The sequence below is a fragment of the Pterocles gutturalis genome, unplaced genomic scaffold (genome assembly GCF_000699245.1).
Source record: "Pterocles gutturalis isolate BGI_N339 unplaced genomic scaffold, ASM69924v1 scaffold9764, whole genome shotgun sequence".
Classification (NCBI taxonomy): Eukaryota; Metazoa; Chordata; class Aves; order Pterocliformes; family Pteroclidae; genus Pterocles; species Pterocles gutturalis.
In genome coordinates, this window is record NW_010130768.1 from 1 (window position 1) to 26,176 (window position 26,176).

Consider the following 26,176-nt stretch of genomic DNA (forward strand, 5'->3'; position numbering starts at 1 on the left):
CAGCTGGCTGCAATGGCGTCCAACATGGACCGAGAAATGATATTGGCTGATTTCCAGGTAAATTTCAAGCCGCCGCTGCCACACAACCGTGGCCTCTCGCTGCTTTTTCTCTTTCTCCTTGTTGCTGTGCTGCTTGTTCTTTGTGGGAAGGTCCAGGGCGGTGGGTGTGAAGCCCAGTCTCTAAAGCCTCCGCTCTTTCTTTCTTTCTTTCTTTTTTTTTTGTCAGAAATAGGGAACATGCGCCCTCTTCTCTCAAGGTGCGTGAACAAAATGTCATCTTTAACTTAAAGAGTTGGGGTTTTTCATAAAAAGAAAGCTTTGTCATCCACTTTGCTTGTTCCAACCCTCTGCAACCGCCCAGGCCCTGGGACAGCTGTGTACCAGCTCACTTGGAAGAGGCAAATGCCAGGGAGGATACAAAACTCATCACTCCTCATGATTTGGCACAGTGTTTGTAGTGAATCACTTACTGGTACTACAGATTACGCTGAACTGAGGTGTTTCCATTGTGACATCAACACTAACTTCATGGTTGCCTCAGCCTATGACTGTTGTAATGACGGTAAAACTCTTCCCACCCCATTCCAAACAATGTGTGTGTAGAGAGGAAGAATATGTCCTTGAAAGTTGTTTGTTACCTTCCCTCCTCCCTACAAAAGGTTTAGAATTTTACTTTGAACTCTTAAATCTTATTCCCAGAATAAAGTCTTTCTCTAAATAAAAGCGATGTGTTCGGGAGCCTGGTTAATCTGTTCAGTATAGTGCTTCTTAATATCGCTTGGTTTTATATTGTTTTTCTAAGAACAAGTGAAAAAACAAGTGGATGATATCTGCATTTGGAATAGTGGGGAGAGGCAAAAGCAGCTTGGAAGGGTATCAGATTGTATTTTAATGTATCTCTTTCATATTTGCTTTTCAATTGATTTTTTTTTTTTAAGCTTTGTCCATTTGCGGTGGTGGTTCTTACACGGATAGACTCCTGGATATTCTTGGATTGAGTTGTAAAACTGCTGTCTGTATGTTCGACTTCTTAAAAGAGTGTTTCTCAGCTGTTAGTGATGAAACTATTTAATTTAGTTTAAAAAAGGTAATCCATTCACTCTGTGTGTGTTTAACAAGAGTGTTTCTTTGGAGCTACAGGTAGGGTGACTGTAGGGTACATTATGTAATTCCTCTTTTGCAAAAGGTATCTGATACCTGACTGATGTAACACACGGAGTTCCCAGTTGATAACAGGGAAACGTTTTCCCTTTCTGTACCTGAGTATCTTACGCCCATATTTATTAAAATGTTTAACAAGTGTTTCTATAATGATCCTTTATTTTGTTGTGCTTGGACATGCTTTTGTGTGTGTAAGGAGTGACATCTCAATTTTAAGGCTGGGGATTCATAAAGGAGTTCTTCCAGTAACAATACACTGTGTAAAAGGAAACCAGGACCCCAATTCTGCACTCATACCAGTGGAGACAGACTCTTAGGGAATCCCTCATTATTAGCTGAAGCAGGTTTACATTCAGTAGTCCCAGATGATGATTACCTTAGTGGCTGGTGAATGTAAGATTTTTTTTTTTTTAATAGAGTTTTCAATCTGTATCTGTTTTCCAAGTTTTCAGTGTCAATGCTATTTTGCAGTTCTGCAGGATTTTTCTGCTAGAGTTTTGAAACCAGTTAATAAAGGTATAAGAGTAACTGCAGCGTTTGGTACCATGAAGACAAGTAAGTATTGCAAACTTGCAGGTCGGCAGTGGAGTCACAAAAACCCGTTGTAGATCAAGGATGACATAATGTGTCTGAACCTAGGACCCAGGAAATATTTTATCACATAACAATGCTTGTTTAAAAATGACCAAACCTTTTCCTCTTGTTTTTCAGCAGACAACTTTGTTTTTCTGTTTAATCCTCTTTTTTTTTTTATTTTTTTTTAATAATCTCAAGCATCTGCCTGATTCTGAAACACTGAACTGTCAATTTTCATGCTGTTAAAGCTTCAGATGAGTAAAGGACAATGTTAGTTGTTATTAGGTCTCATATATTCAGGCTGTTACGAAACAGTAAAGGATTTTGGGTATTTTAAATATTTGATGAAGTTTACAGTCATTCACTAAGAATTTAAAATGGAAAATGAAACGCGTGAATAAATATGTGCAAAGTAATTCTGCATGATTTTCCCTTCTATATTTTCTGTACCTTTTAATTAATAAATATGTTTATCAGAGCTCTGCTTCCATCTTTTATGTTTGGGTGAGGTACCTCATTGAAGAATGTTGTGCACACTGGAAATTTTAAAAACAATTCTTTGTAGTTTTGTTCAGCTAATCTTTGCTGAGTTAAGTTGGGAGGGAAACTTCCATCACCATTTCACGCTTGCCTTTCCCAAGTTACTTTTAAAAGGGATAGAGCAGTGGTCTTTGAACTTTTAAAACTTGAAAGGGTTTTCCCTCCCCATAAAAAATTTTTCAGTGAAGTCATAATTATACTGATGTTTGATGCTTTTGTGAAGCTTTCATGGACTTATTTTGTATCTTTCAAAACTGTTAGGGATTCTGCCATTGATTTCAGATAGAGTAGGATCTTGTATTGTATCTGGTTTTTCTTTTTAGCTCTGATTGTTGTAACAGGTTACTTTTGCATTCTGAGGTACTAAGGAGAGATAATTTAAAAAATATTTAGTGTATATATGCATATGTATACATACAAACATTGAATAATTATATAAAATATTTTGACTACAGAGTAAAACATAGTAAGTGATCTACCAAAATATTTTTTCCTTAATGTCTCAAAACAATTTAAGCCTGTTCTGTGTGGTTTATAATGCTTTTCTTTCCCTCTCCTTTTTTAATGAGGTCACTGTATGCTACCCAGGGAGTACAAAGTACGTATTCATGCATGTGGGCTGTATGAGCAACCTGTCTAAGTTTTCCTTCTTAGGTCCTCACTTAGGAAGGATTATGCAGAAGCTTAGCTTTATACATGAGCAGTCTGATTGTTTTCCGTGGAAGTAGCTAAAGTAGTGGAGTTGAGCGCACAGACAAGTTTTAGCTGTTTTAGTAAATGCAATTCAGAATTTCTCCACAAAGCGTCATTGGCATGTAGGAAAAAACTCCATAGGAAAAACCCAACAACTTGTGTTCGTAGTGTAAATTATTTAAAAAGGTAACTGCATGGTAAAAGTGATGCTGCAACATGCCTCACATACTGGGGGAAATAAGGGCATATGATTTCTACCAATTTTTGTTAACGTCACTGTTCTTCTTTTGTTTGTTGTCTTTAACTGCAAAATGTTCTTCCATCTCCAGGGGGATACCCAGGTACTCACATAATACAAATATATTAATGATCTATGTAGCCTGGGGTTTGAAGGGAATTGCTCTCACAGTGTGTTGGTCCAATTTTCATAAATAGATTTTTTTTTTTCCTTTTTAAATTGCAAACTTTGGTTGCACTCAACTTAGTTAAATTGGCTGTTCAGGAAGGAAAACCAACCTTTGAGTATTGGCAGAAGTGTCAGACGTTGACATTTTTGTATGCTACGCCTTTACTTTTGTTTTTACAGCTTTACTTAGGATGGGGACTAAAATAGGCAAGGATATTTTTTTGTCATAGGTTATGTCTACCCATAGGACTCTTCTTTTTCCATGCTCTGTGGTTGTCCTCCCAACAATTTCTAAAGGTAGAGTGGACCTAGGGGTTGGAGTGTTGTGGGAGTTGCCAGCTCCTGGGTGGCCACACTTTGCAAGAGTATCTGTCACGTAGAGCTTCAGAAGGAAATTTTCCACCAAATTCACGTTTTTCATTGACCGAATAAAAAAGTAGCTCAAGATTGGGTCTGGGTGGGAAGACTTTGGAGTGGAATGGCAAAACTCAAAAATCCTTGCTTTCACTGAAACAACAAATATCGAATACTTTTCTTCTTCCTTCTGTCTTCCATCTCTGTTCATTGTGAAACAAGGTTATGGGAGGTGTTTTCTTTTTATGATTTTTTTTTTGTTTTAACTGAGTAATAAGACGGTTTTGGTATGATTCACACGCATGTATATAAAACCATTTTTTTCAAACTTCACCTTTGTGTCAATCTTTTTAATAAAAACAGAGGTTTGTGGGAGGAGCAAGTGGGAATTGGGAAGGATGAACCTCATGGCCTTCAGTTGCAGAAAGGTGAGAAAGCATGCTAGCTATTCATGTTCTAAGTTATAAAATTGACCATGACATTGATACATCAGCTTATTATTTTATTTTTTTTTTAAGATATAACTATAGATCAAGCTGCTAATTTCCTTCTGGAATGGCTAAAATGAAAGAAACACAGTGCTGTTAAATAACTGACAAGATATATTTTGAAAGGTTTCATTTTTTGGTGGTTGTGGTAAACATCTGTCTATTACAGCCCTGTTTAAGATTATCTCTGCTATGCACACGGTTTTCACTAAGAGTCTATGTGCAGAATTTACAAGTGGGTTAATTTTTTTGGGGGGTGCTAAGGAATGTTTGCTTTCTCCTGTTTGTGTTGGCGTGCTGGCTCGGGTTTTCTGTTAAGTTGTTGCCAGTATGAAAATGTGATGGGTGAAAAAGGTAGGCAGACGCAGGAATAGCTTTGAGTCCGTACCCTTGATTTTTGCCCTGTACTGTAACTTATGCTGGGGGCTGGAAAGTGTTTCACCAAGTTTCTGTAAGGGTAAACCATCCACTAAGGAGTTTTGAAGGAATAAAGTTTGTATCCTTTTTTCATTAAGGCATTGGAGGAGCAAGGACTGTTCCTGATTTATTTGCAGACTTTCTGTGAAGTGTTTGCCAATTCATTTGGAACAAGGTCCTCAGTAAAAGATAGGTGCTGAAGAGACTTCCAGTCAAAGTTTAAATCTTTGGAAACTGTCCTCCAACTTAGGCTGAAAGTTCTTGGAGGCCTATATTTTCATCAGAAAGTCTCCCTAGGCACCTAAACGTCTGGTTTTATATGTGTTCAGATCTATGGAAGCTTAAAACCTCGGCCTTGCTCATACCAAACCATTCTTTTGTATGGCCTCCCTGTAGAATATAATGCAGTGGGCGCTCCCAGAGCACACCAGCTGGACTGAGCTCTGCAGCTCTCTCCAGAGTAGTTGGAAGGAAATCCAGTACTCCATAGATTAGAAATCAGGGTCTGGGAGAGACAGGTTTTGTTTCTTTGTCCCCTTGTACTAGGTATCTTCAGGTAAAAGTGGACTCTGCTGCAAAGTTTCTAATAGTGAGGTGCCAGCACTGCTTCACCTGACTTTTTTTGTGGGTATAGGTTACTATATCCTGAACTAAATTTTGAAATAGTTAACAGGGCTGTTTTTCAGTGTAAAAAAGACAGGACTCTGGAGGATGCTGAAGCTCATACCTATGAGGCCTCTTAATTTGCATTTTGATTAGAATTCCTTTTAATCCTTGTTGCTTTTTATCACATTTTATAATCTTTGCATTAAACAGTCAGTAGCAGCATTGGAACTGGTAGTTGGACCTCTTGGTTTGCAACACAATTGGTTTTGTTTGCTCTAAATGGCCTTAGGGTCAAGAGACATATTAAAAGCGTACTGCACGCTTAGTGTGTTTTACTTTGGTTAGTTTGATTGTCGTTTTCTCCTACCAAGACCATTGCTTATATTAATTTGTTTTTTTGTGTGTTTCTGAAGAATCAGCAGTTTGATTTCTTTAGATCCTTTTAGACTCGGCTGTAATCCCAAAGCTCACGTTCATCAGAACAAAGCTAGTTTGATTTACTAATCACCTTTCTGGCCTGTAAGCTGAAGGTGAAGTAGATACCAGAGTCACAAATAAGAAATTGGAGTAAGGGTGATGTCCGTTTAGAAACATGATAACTTGGATGTTTCCACTGGTAGCTGTTCAAGGAAAAGCCAGGTAATTTCCTTATATAAGGACAGATAGTTAATTAGAAATACTACCTGACATTTATAGAGAAGAAACAGGATACTATGATTTGTGTGCATTACAACCCTGCTGTAAGAACCTGAATAATGTACGACTGAAGCACCAATTCATCTTTAGAAATAATTTTATGCTCTTCTTTTTATTCAATTACCTTGAAAAGACTCTTCACATCATAGTAATCATGTCACCATTTCCACCAGCCCATTCATATAGGTATTTGGGTTAGTAGGTCACTGAAACAGATTGAGGGGTGGTAGCTATAGGATCGTTTTTCAAATGCCATGACAACTAATACTGATTTTGATATTGAAATGATTAATCATATATGCTTCCAGAGGCTAGGAATGTACTTTAATTGAAAGGTAATGTGAAAGTTATTTGGCACATTGGAAATAAAATGTGGCTAATATTCCTTGATAAGCAGGGATCATTTACAGTAAACACACTGAGTTCATATTTTTGTGTGGAAGGGGGTGTGGGAAAGGAGAGGATGAGGATTTGAGCAAGTTGCCACATGCCTTAAGGGGTCCTGAGAATCTCCCATTTTAAGAATATTGCATTGGTGCTGGGAATTATGAAAGGGGAGAATTTCACCCTCTCTTTGGGCAGTTCTTGTGGCTCAGTTACCATAGCAAGCTTAGTTTTTATGCATTAACCCTTGCTTCTAGTAGGGAAATAGCTTATTAAAGGAGCTACATGGCATATCTTTGATAGGATTTCGTATTTTTCTAGTCAGTGGACAAGTTAATGCATTTTTGGCACAGCCATTACGTGAGTCCTTTCTTTAACTACTGTAAGAATTAAAACAAAAAACCTGGGGAAGTACCTAACATTTTACTCGTCCCTCGTCATTTGGATGAAAGGAAATGACATGCCAACTGGCTGCGTTGATACCTACTAGTTAAGCCCATTTTTTTAGAGTTGGCTGGATAATGTGCAATTGTAAAAACAAACTGCTCAAAGAGGAAACTGAAGCCCTAATGTATGCGTTACATGTTGTTTGGTCTATCAGTGTAGTCATCTACTGGTCCTCTATGTCTAACTGGTTGAGCAGGTCTTTGTTCTGTGGGAGTAGTTATGCTTTCAAAAGATAATTCATTAAAGATGAAGTTCTTAAGAGGTATTTTGAAACTAGAAGAGAGTATGTTAGCCCTTGAGTTATTTTTATGTAGGTTTCATATTTTACCTATTGTAGGAAACAATTTGTAAAGACTAGAACTCTGAAACTGTGTACTTTTTCTTTTTTTTTTTTTTAAAGGTCAGGTTGTTTGTGTGAGCAAATATCAAAGGTGCCATATCAGGTCAGATCGAAGACCTAGATGACCTAATGTCTCATCTGCGGCAGTAGCTGGTCCCTAGGGAGGAGCTGAAAGAAACAGGATTTGAATGGATTTGCTTCATCCCAGTTTCTGGAAGTCAGCACTTTAAGAGCTTGATCATAGGGTTTGTTATAAGATTTTGGAAGTAAACTGTGTTAGCTTGAGTTAGTTTTGTGTTCTTCAGAGACATCTGAGTAGTTTTGTGATATGTGAGTTTGCTCTGTAGAAGCTGTGTTCATTTTTCCTCAGTGTGTGGTATATATCAGTGTATATACTAATTCTATTCTGTGTACTTTATTGGAATTTCTGCTATTTCTTATGGTACGGAAGTCAAATTTCTCTGAACTGTATAAATATTAATCCCTTCGGGTTTGTACCACAATAACATTCACTGAGAAGTATCAGCGCTGTGGGAATGTGAGGTTGGTTTAACTTTTAAGGCTGATTTAAAGAGTAGTCTGGTGTAAAAAATTAATATTTAAGATCCTTTAAAATTTTGGGGACACTGGTCCTGATGGTTTGTTCTGTATGTCTCTACTGACACTTAAGAATGGAAGGTTCTCTGTAAAGAGCAGCTTTGTTACAGGATGGTCCCGGTGTTCCTCTGTAGTGAATATGAGTGCACAGAATTAATTTAGCTTTTATGATATGCCCTTACCTTCTTTGACTGCTTCTTTAGTATTTTCTTCCTTTGGTCCCACTGCCTCGCTGGCAGGCTTCCTTGTCCTGATGCTTTTAAAAGCTTATATAATTTTAATGTCTTTAGAGAAATGATTTTTGCAGCCCTTGTTGGCCTGCATTACGGTATGACCTGTGCATTGCTGGGATTTTGGTGTTCTTCTGTTTTGCTATTTTGGATGCCATTTCCAGGTTTTGAAGTGTATGTCACAGAATCATAGAATGGTTTGGGTTGGAAGGGACCTTTAAAGGTCATCTAGTCCAACCCCCTTGCAATGAGCAGGGACATCTTCAACTGGATCAGGTTGCTCAGAGCCCCATCGAACCTGACCTTGAATGTTTCCAGGGATGGGGAATCAACCACCTCTTTGGGCAACCCATGCCAGTGTTTCACCACCCTCATGATAAAAATTTTCTTCCTTGTATCTATTCTGAATCTACCCTCTTTCAGTTTAAAGCCATTACCCCTTGTCCCATTGCTGTGGGCCCTACTGAAAATTCTGTCCCCATCTTTCTTATAAGCCCACTTTAAGTATTGAAAGGCTGCTCTAAGGTCTCCCCAGAGCCTTCTCTTCTCCAGGCTGAACAACCCCAACTCTCTCAGTATTTCCTCACAGGAGAGGTGTTCCACCCTCTTGATCAGTTTTGTGGCTCATTCCTTGTGGTTCTTTTCTTTACGTAAAACATATGAGTGTTTGTGGAATGGTGAGTAAAATACTTTTTGTATTGATTAGTACTCTGATTTTGTATATTTATCTAGAAAGTCGCCTTTATTTATTCTTTAGTTTTTTTTAAGGTTCTACTGCTTTTCAGACAATGAAGAGAAAGGAGATGACTGCAAATATCCAGTAAGCAAAGGTGTTTGACTGCTGCAGCTCTTTTCTGTTTTCCATCCATTTTTCATATGTGATAATGCATATGATACTGTAAGAACAAAATGACTGTGATCCAGGAAGTCATGGTATTTTTACCTTCACTGTGATACTTCTATTGCAGCATTAAACCAGCAGAGAAACTTCCGGATAATCCTAAGTAAAGTGTTTTGTAGTTGTTGAGTAAAGGCTGTCTTCAGTCTTCAGAAAAGACATATGGGTTTAGTACTCCAAAGTGCTAATTAGTAGGTACTGACTTTTGGTTTGGTTTTTAATTCAATTTTGGCACTGCTCTTTGTATGTAGTGCATGTGGCTTAAATGCCCGAGTGTGAGCATGGAGCTTGGGAGATTGGAGTTCATGTCTTGGCTCAGCTCATGGGCTTCCTAGGGATGTGCCTTCATGGTGTTCTGGAAGCAGAGTTTACTCCAGAGTCTTGAGAGTGTTCAAAGTCTGCTGGAAACCATTTGGAAGCGGTTAGTGTGGTGCCAAGTTATCTGGTTCTGTTGAGAAGTGGTTAGAGCTTCATGCTATCAGTTCGACTTTGTACCCTGCTTGCTCTGGTCAGAAGGCTTGCAATCATCTCGGAGCATGGGCAAAGTTCACTTGTCTGCTTGGTAACTAGGAGGTAGAAATGTCTTCTGTGACCTTCAGAAATGTAATTTTTTATTTTTTTTACCCTCCATTCCTCCAGTAGAAAAGGACTAATGCTTCCTTACTTCAGAGTTTTGGTTGGTGCTCAAATAGTAGAACAGTGAAGCCTGGTGTAAATAGTTGGGGGTGGGAGTTGAAATGCATTGGGCAAAACTTTAGCCTGGCATGTCCACATAAACCCTTTCTCGATTTCTGGTACTGGTGAGTGTATTAGCTTGTTTTTGTTAAATGAACAGCTGGTGATCTGCTTAATTTTTACCAGATGGTCTTCTGAGTTGTGTAAAAACAGAGAAGCATTCTTATCTCTTCAGTTAGATGCTTGCAGTAGGTGACCTTTCAGTTTGTGTCTCAGTTGATACGCCTGGATGTTTTTTTAAAATGTTTGTCTGAAACAGAAAGAAGTAAAAGTTAATTTAATAACCATGGATGACTCATAATAAGAAGAGCCTCATAACATCAGTAGGGTTGTGGCAAGGTTAGAATGACAGGGGATGCCACAGAGGGGCATGTGCGTAGCTGGTGTAGCAGCCTGTGGAAGCAGTCCTGAGACGTGCAGGACTCGGGGATGAGAAGAGCCGAGGTACCAAAAAATCTCAGTTGTGAGTGTCCAAGTGTGCTGAATCTCTTGATAGCCCAGAGGGGAGTTACACATGGATCCTGGATCTGGTATTATGGTACTAAAGCCTTTACTTGCTTGGCTGAGCATATTGGTTTAACTTTACCTGGGTTTGGGGAACAAGTGTTACTCTTTGTTTCAATTGCCTTGAAGTAGTTACCATTGCAACACTGTATGTGTGAATTTTCAAGAAAATTGTCTCACTTACTAATATGTAATAGTAATAACAATAATAGTAGTGTTCCAAAGTTTTCTGGGTTGGAGTAGGCTTCTAGCAGATGCAATCTGGAGCTGACTTTGGCTGTTTTGTAGACTTCTAATTATTTTCTTTGATTACCGAGCCATTTTCCCCATAAGGGATGGGAAAAGGAAGCAAGGTGCTATGTTTCACTCTAAAAACAGGAAACTTGGTGTTGGGTTGTTTAAAAACCCTGTGTCCACAAAGCTGATTTTTATTAGGAATGCTTAGAAAGGGAATTATGGTTTCTTCTAGCAGAAGTAGTAGCCACGTAGTGGGCTGCACTACTGTGCCAGGAGACTGAGGGAAGTCATTCTTGCCCTCTACTTGGTACTGGTGAGACCACTACTACCAGGAGTACTGTGTCTGGTATCAGTCCGTCCGTTGACAAACTGGAACAAGTCCAGTGGAGGGCTGCCTATGTGGGGAGGAGGCTGGAGGATGTTTTGTGCAAGGTGAGTTTAAGGCAGTTGGATTTGTGTAGCCTGGAAGAGAAGGCTAAAGGGGGGATCTAGTTGCCGTCTTGGCTATACAGTGAGTGATGGCAGACAATGTAGAATCAAATTTCTCTTAAAGTTGCATAATCTGAGGATGAGAGGCAGTGGATACAGGTTACAGCAGGGGAAATGATAGTTAAATATAAGGAAAAAAATTTTCCCAGTGAAGGTGGTGAAGCACTGGAACAATCTGCCCAGAGAGGCTGTAGACTCTCTCTCTTTGGAGGTATGCAAAACCTGACGGGAAGCTGAAGTGTGTCTGTGAACTGCACTGTCTGGTTGTAACTGAAGAGGTGAATAAAACAGCAAACTAAATTTTGGTTATATTGGAGGGGAAGTATGCAAGGAGATAAGTAATATCCTTTGCTATATCTCTCATGTTATTAAGAACAGCTCTGTGAATCTTTTTTTTGTTTTTACACTGCTGACCTGGATAGTTCAGCCATCCCTACGAGCAGGTTAGTGGCCTGTACTCAAAAAGAATTTTCCATGCTCCTAATCTCTCTTACATTTTGAAAAGTAAGTTATCGAAGGGATAGTGAATTGAATTTAAAAATATTTCTTCTGTCCCAGCGTTTTTGATTTCTCTTCAAAACCTTATATATCTTTATGGAATAGATTTAGCTTCAGTTGCATTGCTGTATTTAGTGATAAAAATTTATTGGGTACTTTTGAAAGTAAGCATTTCCTAGGGTGCTGTCTGTGGAGTAGCAGTGGATGGAGATGTGTTACTGCTGGCTTCCTGGGGCTTTGTAGGAGATCCCAAAGGGTGAAAGCTTTTCTTCCAAGGTCATATCACCTGCTGAGTCTTGCAGAGCCTTAAATTAGTTGTTTCTTTGGGCATTGTAGTTTTGTATAAATATTAAAAAGATGGGCTGAGCTACAGTTGCAAGAAAATACTGATGGCAGAAAGCTCTTCTCCTTTTTCATCCAGCACAGGAGAGTCTATATCAGCTGTTTCAATGCCTGAGGACTAGGCATCAGATTGAATCACAGTGGCTTAGTCTGAGACAGATGGATGTGATATTAGTGAGAGGGAAGAAGTCTATAGTTCACAACTGATGTGACTCTGGCGGAGACAAGTTGTCTGAGTTTGTTGCTGTTCTGGGTACTTGGAGCTGTGGCTCCAGTTTTATCCGTTTGCTTGTGTGGACTGAGCATGGTACCTGTGTTTGCATCTGCGCTCAGTTACTGCAGGAGCTGCAGGAGGCTGCAGCTGAGGATGTTAACTGCAGAGTGCATGTGGAGATTAGTTAGGCACAAAGCAAGACTTTTTTTTTTTTTTTTTTTTTTTTTTTCTAGCCTTTTTTTTTCGGGTGTCTGCTCAGCTAGTTCCGTCATGAGTCCCCAGCTGACTTTTACAGGAGAGAGTGGTGCACAGTGTAATTCACAGCCATCTGTCTGCCTGATTTTAAAGGGCCTGAACATGTTGTGCAAAATGTTCTAGGCTAAAACCAGGTTTGGGTTAGCTTAGAGATTGGTCCCTGTTTGGAGAAAATATAGCTACTGTTGATAGTCAAAGGACATATGGAATTGTTCAACAAAAATGTTGAGAGAGGCAGACTTCTAAGTCCTCCATATCCAACTACTGGCTGTTAGGCTGAATGTGGTCTTCTGGATACTTTTGACTGCTGCATTTTGCCTTGGCGAGACAGGGAATGGTGCCACAGGTGAGATAAATTCTGCCTTGCTGCCAAATACCATTTGCTCCCAGCTTCTGTGCAGCAACTGCCACACACTATCTGTCGGGGCAACAGTAGCCTGACTCTGTATTTGAGTCAGCAACAGCTGTCTGTTGCTTTCCCAGCTTTTGCACAAGTAACAGCCCAGCTCTCTGTGTTAGGAGCAGCAGTTGTCTCTTCCAGCTTCGCTGTGTAACAACTGCCTGGATCTCTGCAGCAGGTGCTGGAGGAGCATTTTCAACAGCAGCTGCTGCCAGATGGGGAAGTCAGCTGCTTTCCTGGGATGTGGAGGTAGGCTAAAGCCTGCGCTGTTGAGGTGGGGGTCACAGAGGGTCTCACAACCCAGATCCAGCTGTTATGGCTGCCGGGGTCAGACCACCCTGCAAGGGATTTAGAAGAGCAAGTCTGTCATCCTGCATTATAGCTTTCTGGAAGCACCTCCTAGGTTTGTCTTGAATGCCTTGAAATCTGTCTGCCCTCTGACTTTTCTCCTACTGAATTTTTTCCCCAGTGGCTACTTTACTTCTTTTATGTAACAATGATAAAGGTTACTGTTAAATAGGACCCCTGATCCTTAGCTGTGAATCTTTCCAAGGGTAAGCCCTCCATCACTAAAGTGATTAATCTGCAAAGCTACCTGAAAAAAAATTCAGAATGCAAAGCTAAATCTGCCTGGTGGAAACACCTATCTGACCTGGAAAAGCAAGGTGCTAAGAAACTTGTTTTAACGTTCAGTAACTTTATCTTCAGAGTCTGGTTTTGTGAATTCAGCAGTCTGAAAAAAAAGAAGAGACTGCATAGTTTCTGGAGCTGGAGCTGCTGTGGAGGGCAAAAATGCTATCCTAGATTTAGAGGACAGGCAGACAGGAGGAGGAGAAGGAACTTGTTCTACCTTTTCTTCCCTTTTGTCCTTCAAAAAAATTCATTGGTTTCTTTATGAGATGTAAAGGCTTACAAATCAGTGAGCCTTGAGGGTTTAACCTTTAGGGTGGTGGTTTGTTTCTTTCAGTTTGACTTAGAGGATGTGCTGGTTGTTTGAATCAAGAGTTAGTAGTATTCTGGTAGGAATTTTCTTCAAAAATGTTTTATGCCTTTTATTAAGTAGGTCTTTCACGAAAATAAAGCAGAATAAAATCTGTGAATGGTAAAAAAAAAATTTTCTCCTCAATTTCTCCTTTACTTGTTTAGTAACAAAGATGTGTTTTTGCATCTTTGGAGCTCATCTACTTTGCTATATTTTGAAGTTTTTTTTCCTTCTGTTCCTGTGCAAACTGAACATGATTTTTTTTCTCTTCAATTATTTTTTTGTTTATTTATTGCTTGAGTAGAATGAAAGGCATAAAAATGAGCAAAAAAATCTTTACTTATTGTAAATAAGTGAACCCTGTAACTTTTAGTCTGCCTTCCTAGAAAAGAAAGACATACAGCCTTATAGTGCCCAGGTGTCCCCTGGGCTCATACCAATCACGTTCTTTCAGATTTGATGAAAATACAGCCACGTAATGAGGAAAGAAGTCCATCAAAAGAAGGGCTTATAAATATTCAAGCCATAGGAAAAGCTTAAATCAGCTGTTGCAATTAGAGATGAGAGACAAACCCCCGAGGAACCAGCCTTTGTTAGTTCTGTTGCTCACAGAACCTGCTGGTTTCCTGTGTGTGCTTCCCTACAGAAAGCCAAGGCAGAAGCAGGCCAGGTTGTGCTGGGACTGATCTGCTGCTGCAGAGTCCTTGATGTCACATCACGCTCGCCAGAGAGGGACTACCTGTCTTGTGTTTAATTTCTTTGAGTAAATTAAAGACATGCAAACCAGATGATTTTCTTGACTTTATCTTGCATGACCTGATGCAGTTAAAAGGAAGCAAACTTGAATTTTGTGTGGGTGGTGTTTTTTTTTTTTTTTTGTCTTACTGCTGGATCATGACTTGAGGCAGGGATTTGTATGTGGCAGCGTGTAGTATCTGAATGTAGAAATATTCTGAAAAATTCTGGTTTGTTGCAACTGTGACATTAACAGGGAGTCGAGGAAGATCTTGGAATGCCTGTTTTGTGGTTTTGTTGATAAGGAGCATTCATTCATTGTTGTAATTCAGAAATGTTTATTTTCTGTTTTATTGACAACTAGCAAAACAGTCCATCTGGAAAGTGAAAACTTAGTTTTAGAACTCAAAATCAAATGGTAAAAGTGATTGTAAGGGTGATCCAAGGGTTTTCAACAAAACTGTGTTTTTTGGGTATTAGGAATTGTGATGTTTTCGATTTTCAGTTGGTGTTTACACCTGTCCCTTCCTGTCACCAGTGACTGCATTGTTAAGAGAGCAAGAGCAGGGTTCTATCCTACATTGTAAATCACTGCGTGGGGTCTGCATGGCAAGGTTTTGGTAGCAGGGGGGCTACAAGGGTGGCTTCTGTGAGAAGGTGCTGAAAACTTCCCTTGTGCCCGATGGAGGCAGTCCGGGGGGGCCCCGGCCGCTGGCCGCGGCGGAGCCAATTGGCCGTGGTGGTAGTGCCTCTCGCGTAACATTTAAGAAGGAGAAAAAACCCCACCTGTGCAACTGCAGCTGGAGAGACGAGTGACAAGATGTGGGAGAAACACTCTGCAGACCCCAAGGTCAGTGCAGAAGGAGGGGAGGAGATGCTCCAGGTGCTGGAGCAGAGATTCCCCTGCAGCCTGTTCTGCAGCCCATGGTGAGGCAGCTGTGCCCTGCAGCCATGGAGGGTAATGGTGGAGCAGGGATCCACCTGCTCTGGTGTGGGGTCCTCCATGGGCTGCAGGTGGATGCTGGAGGGAGGCTGTGACCCCATGGGAAGCCCACGGTGGTGCAGGCTCCTGGCAGGACCCATGGAGAGGGGAGCCCACACGGGAGCAGATTTGCTGGCAGGACTTGTGACCTGTGGGGGACCCATGCAGGAGCAGTCTGTTCCTGAAGGACTGCACCCTGTGCAAGGGACCAATGCTGGAGCAATTAGTGAAGAACTGTAGCCTGTGGGAAGGACTCGCCTTGGAGAAGTTTGGGAACCTCAGGCTGGAGCAGAGGAAGAATGTGAGGAGTCCTCTCCCTGCGGAGGAAGGAGCAGCAAAAACAATGCATGATGGACTGACTGCGACCGCCATTCTCCATCCCCCTGCACTGCTCGAGTAGGGGAGGTAGAGAATTCGGGAATAAAGTTAAGCCCGGGAAGAAGGAAGGGGTGGGAGGAAGTTGTTTTAAGATTTAGTTTCCCTTTTCTCATTATCCTCCTCTGATTTGATTGGTAATAAATTAATTTTCCCCAAGTTGAGTCTTGTTTTGCCCATGATGCTGATTGGTGAATGATCTTTCCCTGTCCTTATGTCTGAATTGATTTGCATTTATGACAGGTTAGGAGTATGTATATGGACTGTTTAAATAGTCCAGCTTTATGGACTGTTGCAAGTCAGCTGAGCTGCAGGGCTGATATGGAAGGCAGGGCAACCAAAGGCAGTCTTTGAGCCCGGAGTTGTAGGTACCTTCTCCTCAACTTTGCACAGCCCACAGTTAAACAGCACATGGTTGGGTCAGGTTCTTATTGCAGGCTGGAACACAACTGAGGTCTTAGAAAGGTCATGCAGAGTTTGCAGGGCTGATAAATTACAAATAGTAACTTTTTATTTCTGTAATGATGAGATTTTAAAATGTATTTCACTTAAGTGTAAACAGAACCTTGGACTGTTACTTCTGCAAAACTTTTTCTCAGAGTAAGACTACTTTGCAGGAGAGCTGTCGACATCCATTTCAGTGGCAGGTTTCTGGTAGTATGACCCCTCCTGTGATTTCAGCAATGACGAGCTGAAGCCCTGCACTCCTCAAGCTTACCTGGCGTAAGTGCACAATCTCTGCGTTTGCTAGGGAATATGTTAAAGTGTTGTTTCATTTTCAATTTCAAAAGTAACTGCAAGAAGTAATGGAGGAGAAGGCAAAATGATGCATCTGAAGAGTAAAACTGTATTTAAAAAAAAAAATATTTAGCGCTCCAGATGCGAAGTGGGTGAAATTCAGTATTAACACAGCATGCTGTGAGCAATGGAAGAAATCTTATCGTGTTCCAGAGAGAATCAGTCTGGCCATGAGAGGATTGTGGATCAATAGAAACTGCTGCTTCCCCTCTGCAGGCAAAAAATCTCTGAAATGTCTTCTTGTGATCCTTGCGGTCCTCCAGACTGGTCCATTTTGCGTAGACATACTGCATGTAATGTGTCATGAGTGTGGAATTCTTTAGTGTTGAATCTGGGAAGAGACAATTGGCCTTGAATGTCTCTGGTTTCTTTTCTACTTTTTATTTCTTAATTTGTTGTTGTAAATTGGGAGAAAAGTCAGAGCATGGAAGATGCATCACTTGATGGCTTTTTATGTCTTGGGAGAAAAAAAGTGTCTGTTTCTATGTATAACTCCCTTTTTCTCTTATCTCGTAAAGGAAAACTAGGACTGCGTATCTTTGGAATCAGGAAAACTGATCTGTGTGCAGCTGCTATCTAGCTTTGTATTATTACTGTTAAAAGGTTGTATTTTTTTAAAACATTTTATATAAACTTCATATAAACTTTTTATATAACTGTGTGGTGAAGCAGAAGGAACATGGTCATGTTTCAGATCTTGTAAAAGTCTGAACTAATCTCGTGTGCTTGAATACAGAGCATAACTTTGATTAGAATGAAAGATAAATTCCAGAAAGAAATGTAACTGTTTCTGTTTTTCCCATCTGGTGATATGTATCTGATCTTCTTCAATGTGAATGGTAGCAAATATGTGTCAGAATTAATAGCTGCCTGCTGAAATTGAGTAGTTGCAAAGGTGTGGGTGTCAAAAAAAAAAAAAGAAAGCAGGATGCTGCATCAAGGGTTTTGCTGAGAGTGGAGGTGCTCTCTTGTATTTGAAATTAAGCTCAGTTTGCAGTACTGGTTTGTGGGATGCTATCACTTCTTTAAAAATGCTGTTATATTAGATTTCTTGAACTACGTAAAGCCAGAGCATAGGACTGGAGCAACATGCACGCGTTTTGTCTGAAAGGAAAAAATAGTAAATGTTTCATTGTATAGTCTTCATTGTAAATAGTTTCACAGGGAGTGCTCATTTGTATGTGCAGTAGTAAGTTGGCACTTTGACAATCAAGAATTCGTACTTGTCACCTTCTTTTCCTCTTACACTGCTCTCTGTAACACCCAGAGTGAGTAGGGATGTATGATGATGGTGGAGGCAAGCAGGGTTTGTGTATGTGTTTCTGGCTTTAGACAAAATATTTCAGCCATTTCAAACACAATTTTAAATGTTAAGTATTTTTGTGTTCCCTTTTAAGAGGTAGCATGAGTGTTTCATAATTTGGAATGTGCAATTTTCAAAACACCTTTGTGGGATGGCACTGTTGTCCTAGTTTTACAAATAACTGCTTTGTCTTGCTTCCCTAGGTGGCTTGCTCAAGGCTACACAGGAATCCTCTGGTGGAACAGGGTGTTATATCCAAATGTTTGATGTTTAAGACTTGAAATCTAGTTTGTGGATTACCCTCTCCTAACAGAAATGAAAGACCTACACCTTTCCTGTCATTCTGATGAAATTAATTAAATTATACGTATTAATGCTCTGATTTTGATCAATGCTTTTAATTCTATTTACTGCTGCTTTTTCTTTTTAGGCGTGTACTGGTATTGAAAATATCGATGAAGCTATAACGTTGCTTGAACAAAATAACTGGGATTTAGTGGTAAGTATTCTAACAAAATAGATTCATATAAGAGTGGTGTTCCATCTTGCTGAGACAGCTATTATCTTTATTTCAAATTTGGGTGTTTTATGGCTGGGGCAAACAAGTTATGTGCAGGCTATTTCTGGCCTGTTAAAGCCTCGTTGCCACGTTAACATGATACTGAATTGTATGTACCCTGGTATACTCTGATTGTCTTCATGCCTTTTTGATTTGTTTCTTTTCCTTTAAATCAGTGATTCATATTGTCTTTAGTTTCCTTTTTGGTTAATTGTAGGCATAATTTTGTAAGTAGTATTATTAAGGGTAGCATTTTTAGAAGACATCTTGTATATACACACAAGATTTTTGAGGATTTAGGTGCCTGTGGAGGAAATGGAAGGTAAAACAACTTCTTCAATCTTTTGTATTCTTTTAGCTTAAAAATAAGAGAGTTGCTCTTCTATTGTTGGTTGTTATGCAGAACTGAGTCAGAGATTAAGGCCATACTTTATTTAGATTTGGTGTTATCCAGACACAGTTAACCACAAACCAAAAAACCAACAAACTCATCCTAAAAAACCCTATTGTCTAGTTTTTAACAAGGTTCAATATGCAGACAAATAGGAGGAAACCAGTAAAACAAGCAAAACAGTCTTAGGTACTTTAAGACTCTGAATAGTATTATCAGGATAAGTAAAGAAACTATTAATCCCTTTTCTTAAGGTTTAAAAGTGTAAAATAGAACAAACTTAATTAAAAAGCAAGTGATCTTCTTGCAAACTGTAATCCTTTTGATTTCCTCCTTTTTCTTTTTTCTTTTCCAAATGAGTGATCATTGGACTAGTCCAAATTGTCAGGAGATTATTTAAAAAAAAATAAAATGAAAATTTCCAAAATTGACTGTGGATACAGTTTCAACTGTGTGCCACGTTGTGTTCCCAGCATATTGTTTAGAGTGTTCTCTGGGTTTTAATAATTACAAACTAAGTATCAGAGAAGTCAGGGTGGGGTTTTAAACAGAGTTTGTTAGAATGAACATTGTGTTTCTTTAAAGGCATAATGATTAAAATTGCATGTAATATTGTAACCTGTTGCAGACAAGCACTATGTACGCCAAATGTTTGACTCCAAATTTAAAAAATGAATGTTGGCCAAAGAGAGTGCATATCGTCAGTGTCTTCAAACAGGAAAAAAACCCCAAATGTGTGGTGACAGAGTACTATAGTTGAAAACATAGAATCACAGAATGGTTTGGGTTAGAAGGGACTTAAAGATCACCTAGTTCCACTTCCCTGCCATGGGCAGGGACACCTCCCACTAGCCCAGGTTGCTCAAAGCCTCATCCAGCCTGGCCTTGAACCCCTCCAGGGATGGGGCATCCACAGCTTCTCTGGGCAACCTGGGCCACTGCCTCACCACCCTCACAGTAATATCTTTTGTGGTAGTACTTTGTTGTGACTTAGCATGGGCTGTTTTGAAAATTAAAGTGTTTATGGGAAGGCAAGGAATAGCCTTTAGCCTTATGCATTCTGTTCAAGTTGTCAGGTTCTCAGTACAACACATTAAATCAGTTGGATGTAGTTTTGGGGGATTTGTAAATTGTAAAGTATATGCTTTACAATAAATGCTCACAGGTGGGGTGGAATGAGAGAATTGTGATGAAAAATGGTAAGAAAAAACTAAGGGGATTTTTTTTTTTCTCTTGAGATTCCAGAGTGAGCAGAAAGGGAGAGTGAAGTATTAAAAGCTATGAGAATGACTATGAGAATAGGTTTAAATACTTGATTTTATTAGTGATTATTACGTGATCTAGAAGTAGAATATAGGGGGAATAGAAGTAGTGACCCAAAAATGCAAGCTTAAAAATGTTATATGGAAAGTAAGAAGGGAAAGAAAATTAGCAATGTAAGAGGTACTTCAGGAAAGTATATAGCTCTTGAAACAGAAGATGCATCTCTTTGATGGGGCGAGGGATTTAGCATTGTAAAAGTCAAAACAGTAGAGGAAAAAAGGCTTATGACTTGTGAGAAATGTAGTATTTTTATATTAAAATTAAAAGTGTAGTGGTCTGTGGCTTATTGTAGTAGGTCTTCCATGTGTGGTGAAGAATTTTTTTTTGTTTGGGCTTTTTTTTTTTTTTTTTTTTTCTTTAAAGTACCTTTGACTCAGTAGTCAGGTACAGATTCAGTGCCAAGAAATTGGGGAGGAGGGAATGCTTGGTTTTGATTGAACCAGGAGGTCTTGGAGTTTTTTAGTGGAGATAAAAACCTAAAAAAATCTTTTTGCTTGGCACTAAGTATTTAATTCAATGCAGATCAAAAATTTTTTTGGGATTTGTAAGGAAAACAAAATTTGTAGGACCTGGTTCACAAATCATGACTACAGCAGTGAAGTAGTGATGGTTCTGGTAAGGGCTCCTCTATCATCCTTTGACCACCAATCTGTTAGGTAAATGGGAAGAACATAGTCGCTGTCTTCTCTAGTTTTTTGTGTTTTAATCAGAGGCTTATTTCAAGTTCAAGTTTTTGATAATATATGAAAATACATATAATTTCAACAGTCCGTCCTGCCTCTGTCTTCTCCAGGAGTTTGCCACCAGGCAGGATCCAGTGGGCTCAGGGAAGGCAGAGTAGTAGTAAAATATAGTCATACATGTGTTCAGGGTTTTTTGGGGGGTTTAGCTTTTTAAAATATGGATTCCTTTACTTCCATGATTTTGGAAGTAAAATCAGAGCTCTGTATTTGATCAGGAAATCTTCTGGGAGGCACCCAGGGTAATAGGAAGTAGAAAGCTAATCACATCCACTAGGATGTAGTCACTTCTGCAGCATTAGGCCAAAAACAAACCATAAATTAAGGAAGTTCTTGTCTTGAACAGATTGCTTTCTTGCTCTTCATTCAGGCTGTTTGTATCTCGATTCCATTTTCCTGATTGGGGAAAAAAGTCGTGCGCTCAGAGGCTGTGCTAGGGAGGGACCCAGGCTGAAGATTCCCTTGTGCACCTGTTGCTTCTTGAACTCTATGAGGCTCAACTCAAGAGTGTTGTTATTTCTCTGGGACCTCAGCCAACACAACCAAGAGCAAGTAGTCCTGGTGAGCTGGAAAGCAGAAGGATCCCCAAACAGAAACGGTGAAATACTGACTGACATAGGCTGACAGAGTGTACATCAGGATGCCCAGAGGCAGCAGAGGGTATATGGTTTGCAAAACAAGATTCTAATGTCATGCTACAGGTAGTGTATTTTTGTTCAAGCTTTTTTGAGGATTTCTTTGTTTGTACTGATGCAATATTCCTGTTGCTTATTTTCTCCATCCTATTTTTTTTTCCCTGATCTTGCTAGTAGATTTTAGTATCAAGGGTTAAAATGTCACCAATGGCTTTTCTGTTACTTCAGTGAGTGTTACTCTGTTTTGTATCTTTTGGACGTTTGGTCTTACTTTTAAACAAACCCAAACCTGAGTGAAGTGCAAGGAACTCCTTTCTTTGTTTAGTTTTTCTAGTAGCTGCTTATGTTTCTTCTTAAGAATTAATCTAAATTCTTTTTTTTAATTTCAGTTTAGAACTGAAACATCAGCTTCCTATTTGTGAACCTTTAAAGATTACCCACCTCCAATTAGAAGTCTTCATGTCTATTCCACTAGATGGGATGCTTTAAGACAATATAAATTGCCATTAATTTATCTTCGACTTGTAACTAAATAAATTGGATTTAAATATCTCAGAGTAGTATATGTTTTACAGCATTCAAATCATGTTTGTAGCTGTTTGAAGTGATATAGGAAGCGGTCTTTCATAAATATTTGGTTGCTAGGCTTTGTTCAAGTGCTTAAAATCAAATTGATCACGAGAGTGCTGCAGAGGAATTCATATGGAATAGCAGCGTATAAATGGCTTGGTGGGATCATAAAGTCTGATCTTGCCAATAAGTAGTTTCCCGCTGTTGCAGATGAGTTGGCCTTTGTGGTGGTCTGCTGTATATATAGCAGCTTGGGGTTTTTTTCTGTATTAGAACACTGCAGCCTAATTATGAGGCTTATTGTAGTCTGAGAGATGAAACATTACAGATGTTCTGTGAGATGCAGAAGATATACATAGATAGTATAATGATTTCTTCAGGCCTTCATCGACTGTTCTGCAGTAAGTGGATCCAACAACTCTCTCAAGCCTGCCAGGATTGCTGATATGTTATTGCCTGAGTGTCATTTCTTTGAGATCTATTAATTTACAATCACTTTTAACATCTGAGAAAGCAAGAGTTAGGAATTTCTGTCTGTTGTAAAATCTGATGGTTTCACAGCTTGTCCATTTGAACAATGACCTTCTGTTTTGGCGTTTGCAGGTAAGAGTGGCCGTGTAAAAGTATCTTAAACTTTGCGTAAGGACAATAAAAGTGTGAAAAATCCCAACTGTGTCTTTTGAAATGTTTCTAATGATGGTACATATTTAAAGGAAATGACCCATTAATGCAAGAATCTATACTGTACTTCTTGACCCTGTGCAATATGGACCTTTGTATATATAAGATTATTACATAGGTGATAGCTCTTTGCTCTCCTGATATCAAATTATTGTATCTGCACATAAAACTGGGTCTCTTCTACCTTTCACAGATTTAAATTAAAACTCAAATCCTTCTTGTATAGCATGACTCTATATTCTGTAAAGGATTTAAAACAGGACTTTTAAATAAAAAGCAGGATTGACCATGCTTTGTTTTCTTCTTTATCCAGTATGACCATTTCATACCTGTGTTACATTCACGGGTTTAAAATTATTCTTATTTCATGTCTTTTCCAATAAACATTGTAATGTAGGTACTGCTTAATATCACTTTAAGAAGAAAATAAATTTCATCAAAATAAAGGTGGTGGTTAACGCATATTCACTTCACTATAAACATGTGTATAATCACTTAAAATCTTTTTTATTTTCAAACTATATTTTTAAAATTACCTTTGTGCCTTCCTGCTATACTTGGCTTCGTTATTCTGTGTTCTGGTGGAGGCTCAAAGCAGAGTATAACTTCAGTAAAGCCAGCAGTTTAGTGCACCTGGAAATGTGATGAGTTGCAGTTCCTGTGTACACAGCTTCCAAGAGTCAGTGACAAAAAGCTTTTCTGTACCTTGGAAAGAGGAAATTGTATATTTTGAACATCTGTTTTTATAAAGCTTCAACTCTCAACTGTGGTTTTTTCTTTTGAATGGATAACTTAGAAGGTGATGGGTTTTTGCATCTCACTGTTTAGAACCTCTTAAAAAGTAGTTGTTATTTGTCAGACAGGATTTTTTTAATATAAGGACCCATTTTATTTATATTTACTTCACTGTAGCGTTGACTTTGGAATGAAAGAAGAAAGCCTCCACCAAACAGAAAATTGAACTGAGAAAAATGAGCTAGGGCTTCACAATTTTTCTTTATTTCTGATGGAGGTGTCAGTTTAGATGGGATTTCTGGGCAGAAAATGAGCCATTGGCTCTTGACAGTTATCGACAATCTGTTACTTGTATCTTTTATTGCTTTCTAACCATTAACTTAGTTCTTTTGTTATAATGTGTAGTAAATCTCAGTACAAGTTGGTAAAAACTAATGCACTAGCAATGTCTTTTGTCTCTTTTCCTAACTGGTTTGCTCTGTAAAAGCTTTGATGTAGTATCTCTTTGTACCTTTTTTTGATCAGTTTGAATTACTCTGCCTGCAGAAAGTGGGTGCTTAATTTAAGTTTGTCACAGGGCCATTTTTTTGCTTAAATGTGGGACAGTATTGTCATATGTTTAGCAGCTCTCTTGTTTCCTCCGAAGTGAGCTGGAGAACCAGGACTACACATCATGGTGATGGTGTTCATCACACTGGCCCCTTTTATCTTGTATTGTTCACCTGCTGTTTTCTTCAGAGTTGTGTACTGAATGTGGCACACATTTGACAGCACTCGCTGTGGGACTAGTGAGAAGTTCATGGTGTGCTCCTCTCATTAGGACTAGATCTGAGGGATTTTCACTGTTAGGAACACAGGCTCATCTGTGTGTTAATAATGTTCTCCCTGTGGTCAATGAGCAGTCACATCTGCCTGTGGGAACCAGAGGTTTGTATTCCAATTTTTTTTAAGGAACTTAAGTTTTATTTGTGTCGGGTGTCCTCTTCTGGATCTTGGTGTCCTCTTGAAAGTGTCATTGTCAGCTCAGTCTGTGCTGGCTGTTGCTGCACTGAGTAGCCTGGACAGCATTCAAAATCTTGCTGCCAGCAGAGCTAAGGCAGAAGGAAGCTTTGAGTTAAGTAATGACAAGTAGAGCTGGTGGATGGGCATCCTGCTGGTGCAAGCGTCCAGCAGTAATGGTGCCTGTTCTCCAGGAAATACAGGAGCTGCGCGTTTCTTCTATGTCCAACTGCAGCATTAATCTCTTCTAGTATGACACAAGTTGTATGTGAACTTTTCTTTTACAAAGGACTACAGAAATGGGTTTTGGAAGTCTTTAATGTACTTCTTGTTAAATTAGGGATCCCTGCTTTCAAAAATAATTTGATTTCTCATTCTTTGTATTTCCATCTTTTTTGCATCTCCGAAAGTGACATTTCTGTGTCTTTGAGTAAGTTCAGGTGTATTTTATGTGCCTAGGTGGTAGCAAAGAAAACTAGTTAATTCTTAAAAACCCCATAATTATTAACTGCATTGATTTTATTTGCTTTTGAATGCCTTCATCTCGGGCAAAACAGACATTTCCTTTTTTGTATTTTTTTCCATATTGAAGACCATGTGAAATGTGGAGATCCATAGGCAGTTGTAAGCATGGTATGGCTTTCCGCATAACTTGTATACACATTCATCTGTTAAAAAAAACCCCAAAACCAAACACCACCGCAATGTGGTAGAAATGCATGTGGAGGAAATTAAGATTCTTTCCTTGCAAAATGCAGAATAAGAGTGCTTGCAGTACTGTGCTGCAAGGAAGGAAGGTTACCTCTGCTAGCAGCAAGGTAGCCCAGTCTTCATGGTCCTACCAAATCCCAGCTGCTTTCTTCTGAAACTTTTAATAACAGCAATAGTTGAATTGATGTAGGAAAGTGTTCAGTATATTGCCGCTGAGACAGTCATTTCACATGACTTCAACGAGAGCACAGGTTGCAATTGATCCTGTTGTGTCTTTGCATCCATCCTGGTCCATTGCCTGCAAGTTGTCTGTTAGACATCGGAAAATGGTCAACAGAACAACTACAGTTTAAAATAAAAAGGAGCCAAACACAATAAAAATGTCACGTACACATTCTGACACATGCAAGCTAGGAAACAAGCATACTAAAGGGAGAATAAAAGTACCAAATGTCTAACGTGGGTGTTCTAATCTTTTGGTTGTTTTCAGTAAAACTATTGTTTTATTACATAGGTTGGTCTCTTGGATTTTTTTTCCGGAAATCTTAGGTGGTCTTTGAGTTTGTTTTCTTGTTTGGATGACCCTTTGCTCTTTTAAAAGAGGTTGAGAAACACTGCTTGGATCATGTTAACGTTGCTATATCTTGTGATTTTTATAAGGAAACCCATGAAAGCTGTAATCAATGCTGTAGCTGCTGATATTGTGTAAATATCCAAGAATCTCGAGTTTCACAGTGTTCCCCACTGTAAAGAAAGAGGCTGGGAAGGGGCCAGCTTCTTGCTTGTCTGTAGAGAAAGATTTGAAAACTGAAATGAATTGTTTTCCTCCTCTGTAGTCTACTATCCCAAAACTTTATTAGATTCCCATGAATATTGCCTGGGACTATTCGGGTATGAAAAAAAAACCCTCTCAAAATGCACTTTACCCCGACAAATAATAGCTAAATTGTGAACTAGACCCAGAGGGATGTTTGGTTTCTTCAGTTTATTTCTGTCTTTTTCTTTTTTGGTCCTAAGGAAGGTGAATGTGTAAGAAATACAAACTCTTCTTCCTCCACCCCTGTGCAAATTACTCTGTCTCCTTACCAGGGCAAAGCCTTGTCAGAGAAAGATTGTTTGGGTATTTGGTGAAAACAAGTTTTGTTTTCTT

The 26,176-nt window shown here is 39.2% G+C and overlaps 1 protein-coding gene across 1 annotated transcript in view; it reads left to right on the top strand.

Moving 5' to 3' along the window:
- Window positions 1–18: 18 nt before the first annotated feature.
- FAF1 (Fas (TNFRSF6) associated factor 1) overlaps window positions 19–26,176 on the top strand; it is a 166,285-nt gene continuing 140,127 nt past the window's right edge. The window contains exons 1-2 of the mRNA XM_010080340.1: window positions 19–57; window positions 18,113–18,181. Of these exons, the coding sequence (XP_010078642.1) occupies window positions 25–57; window positions 18,113–18,181 (102 nt within the window). The 5' untranslated portion in view covers window positions 19–24. The remainder of the gene's footprint in view (window positions 58–18,112; window positions 18,182–26,176) is intronic.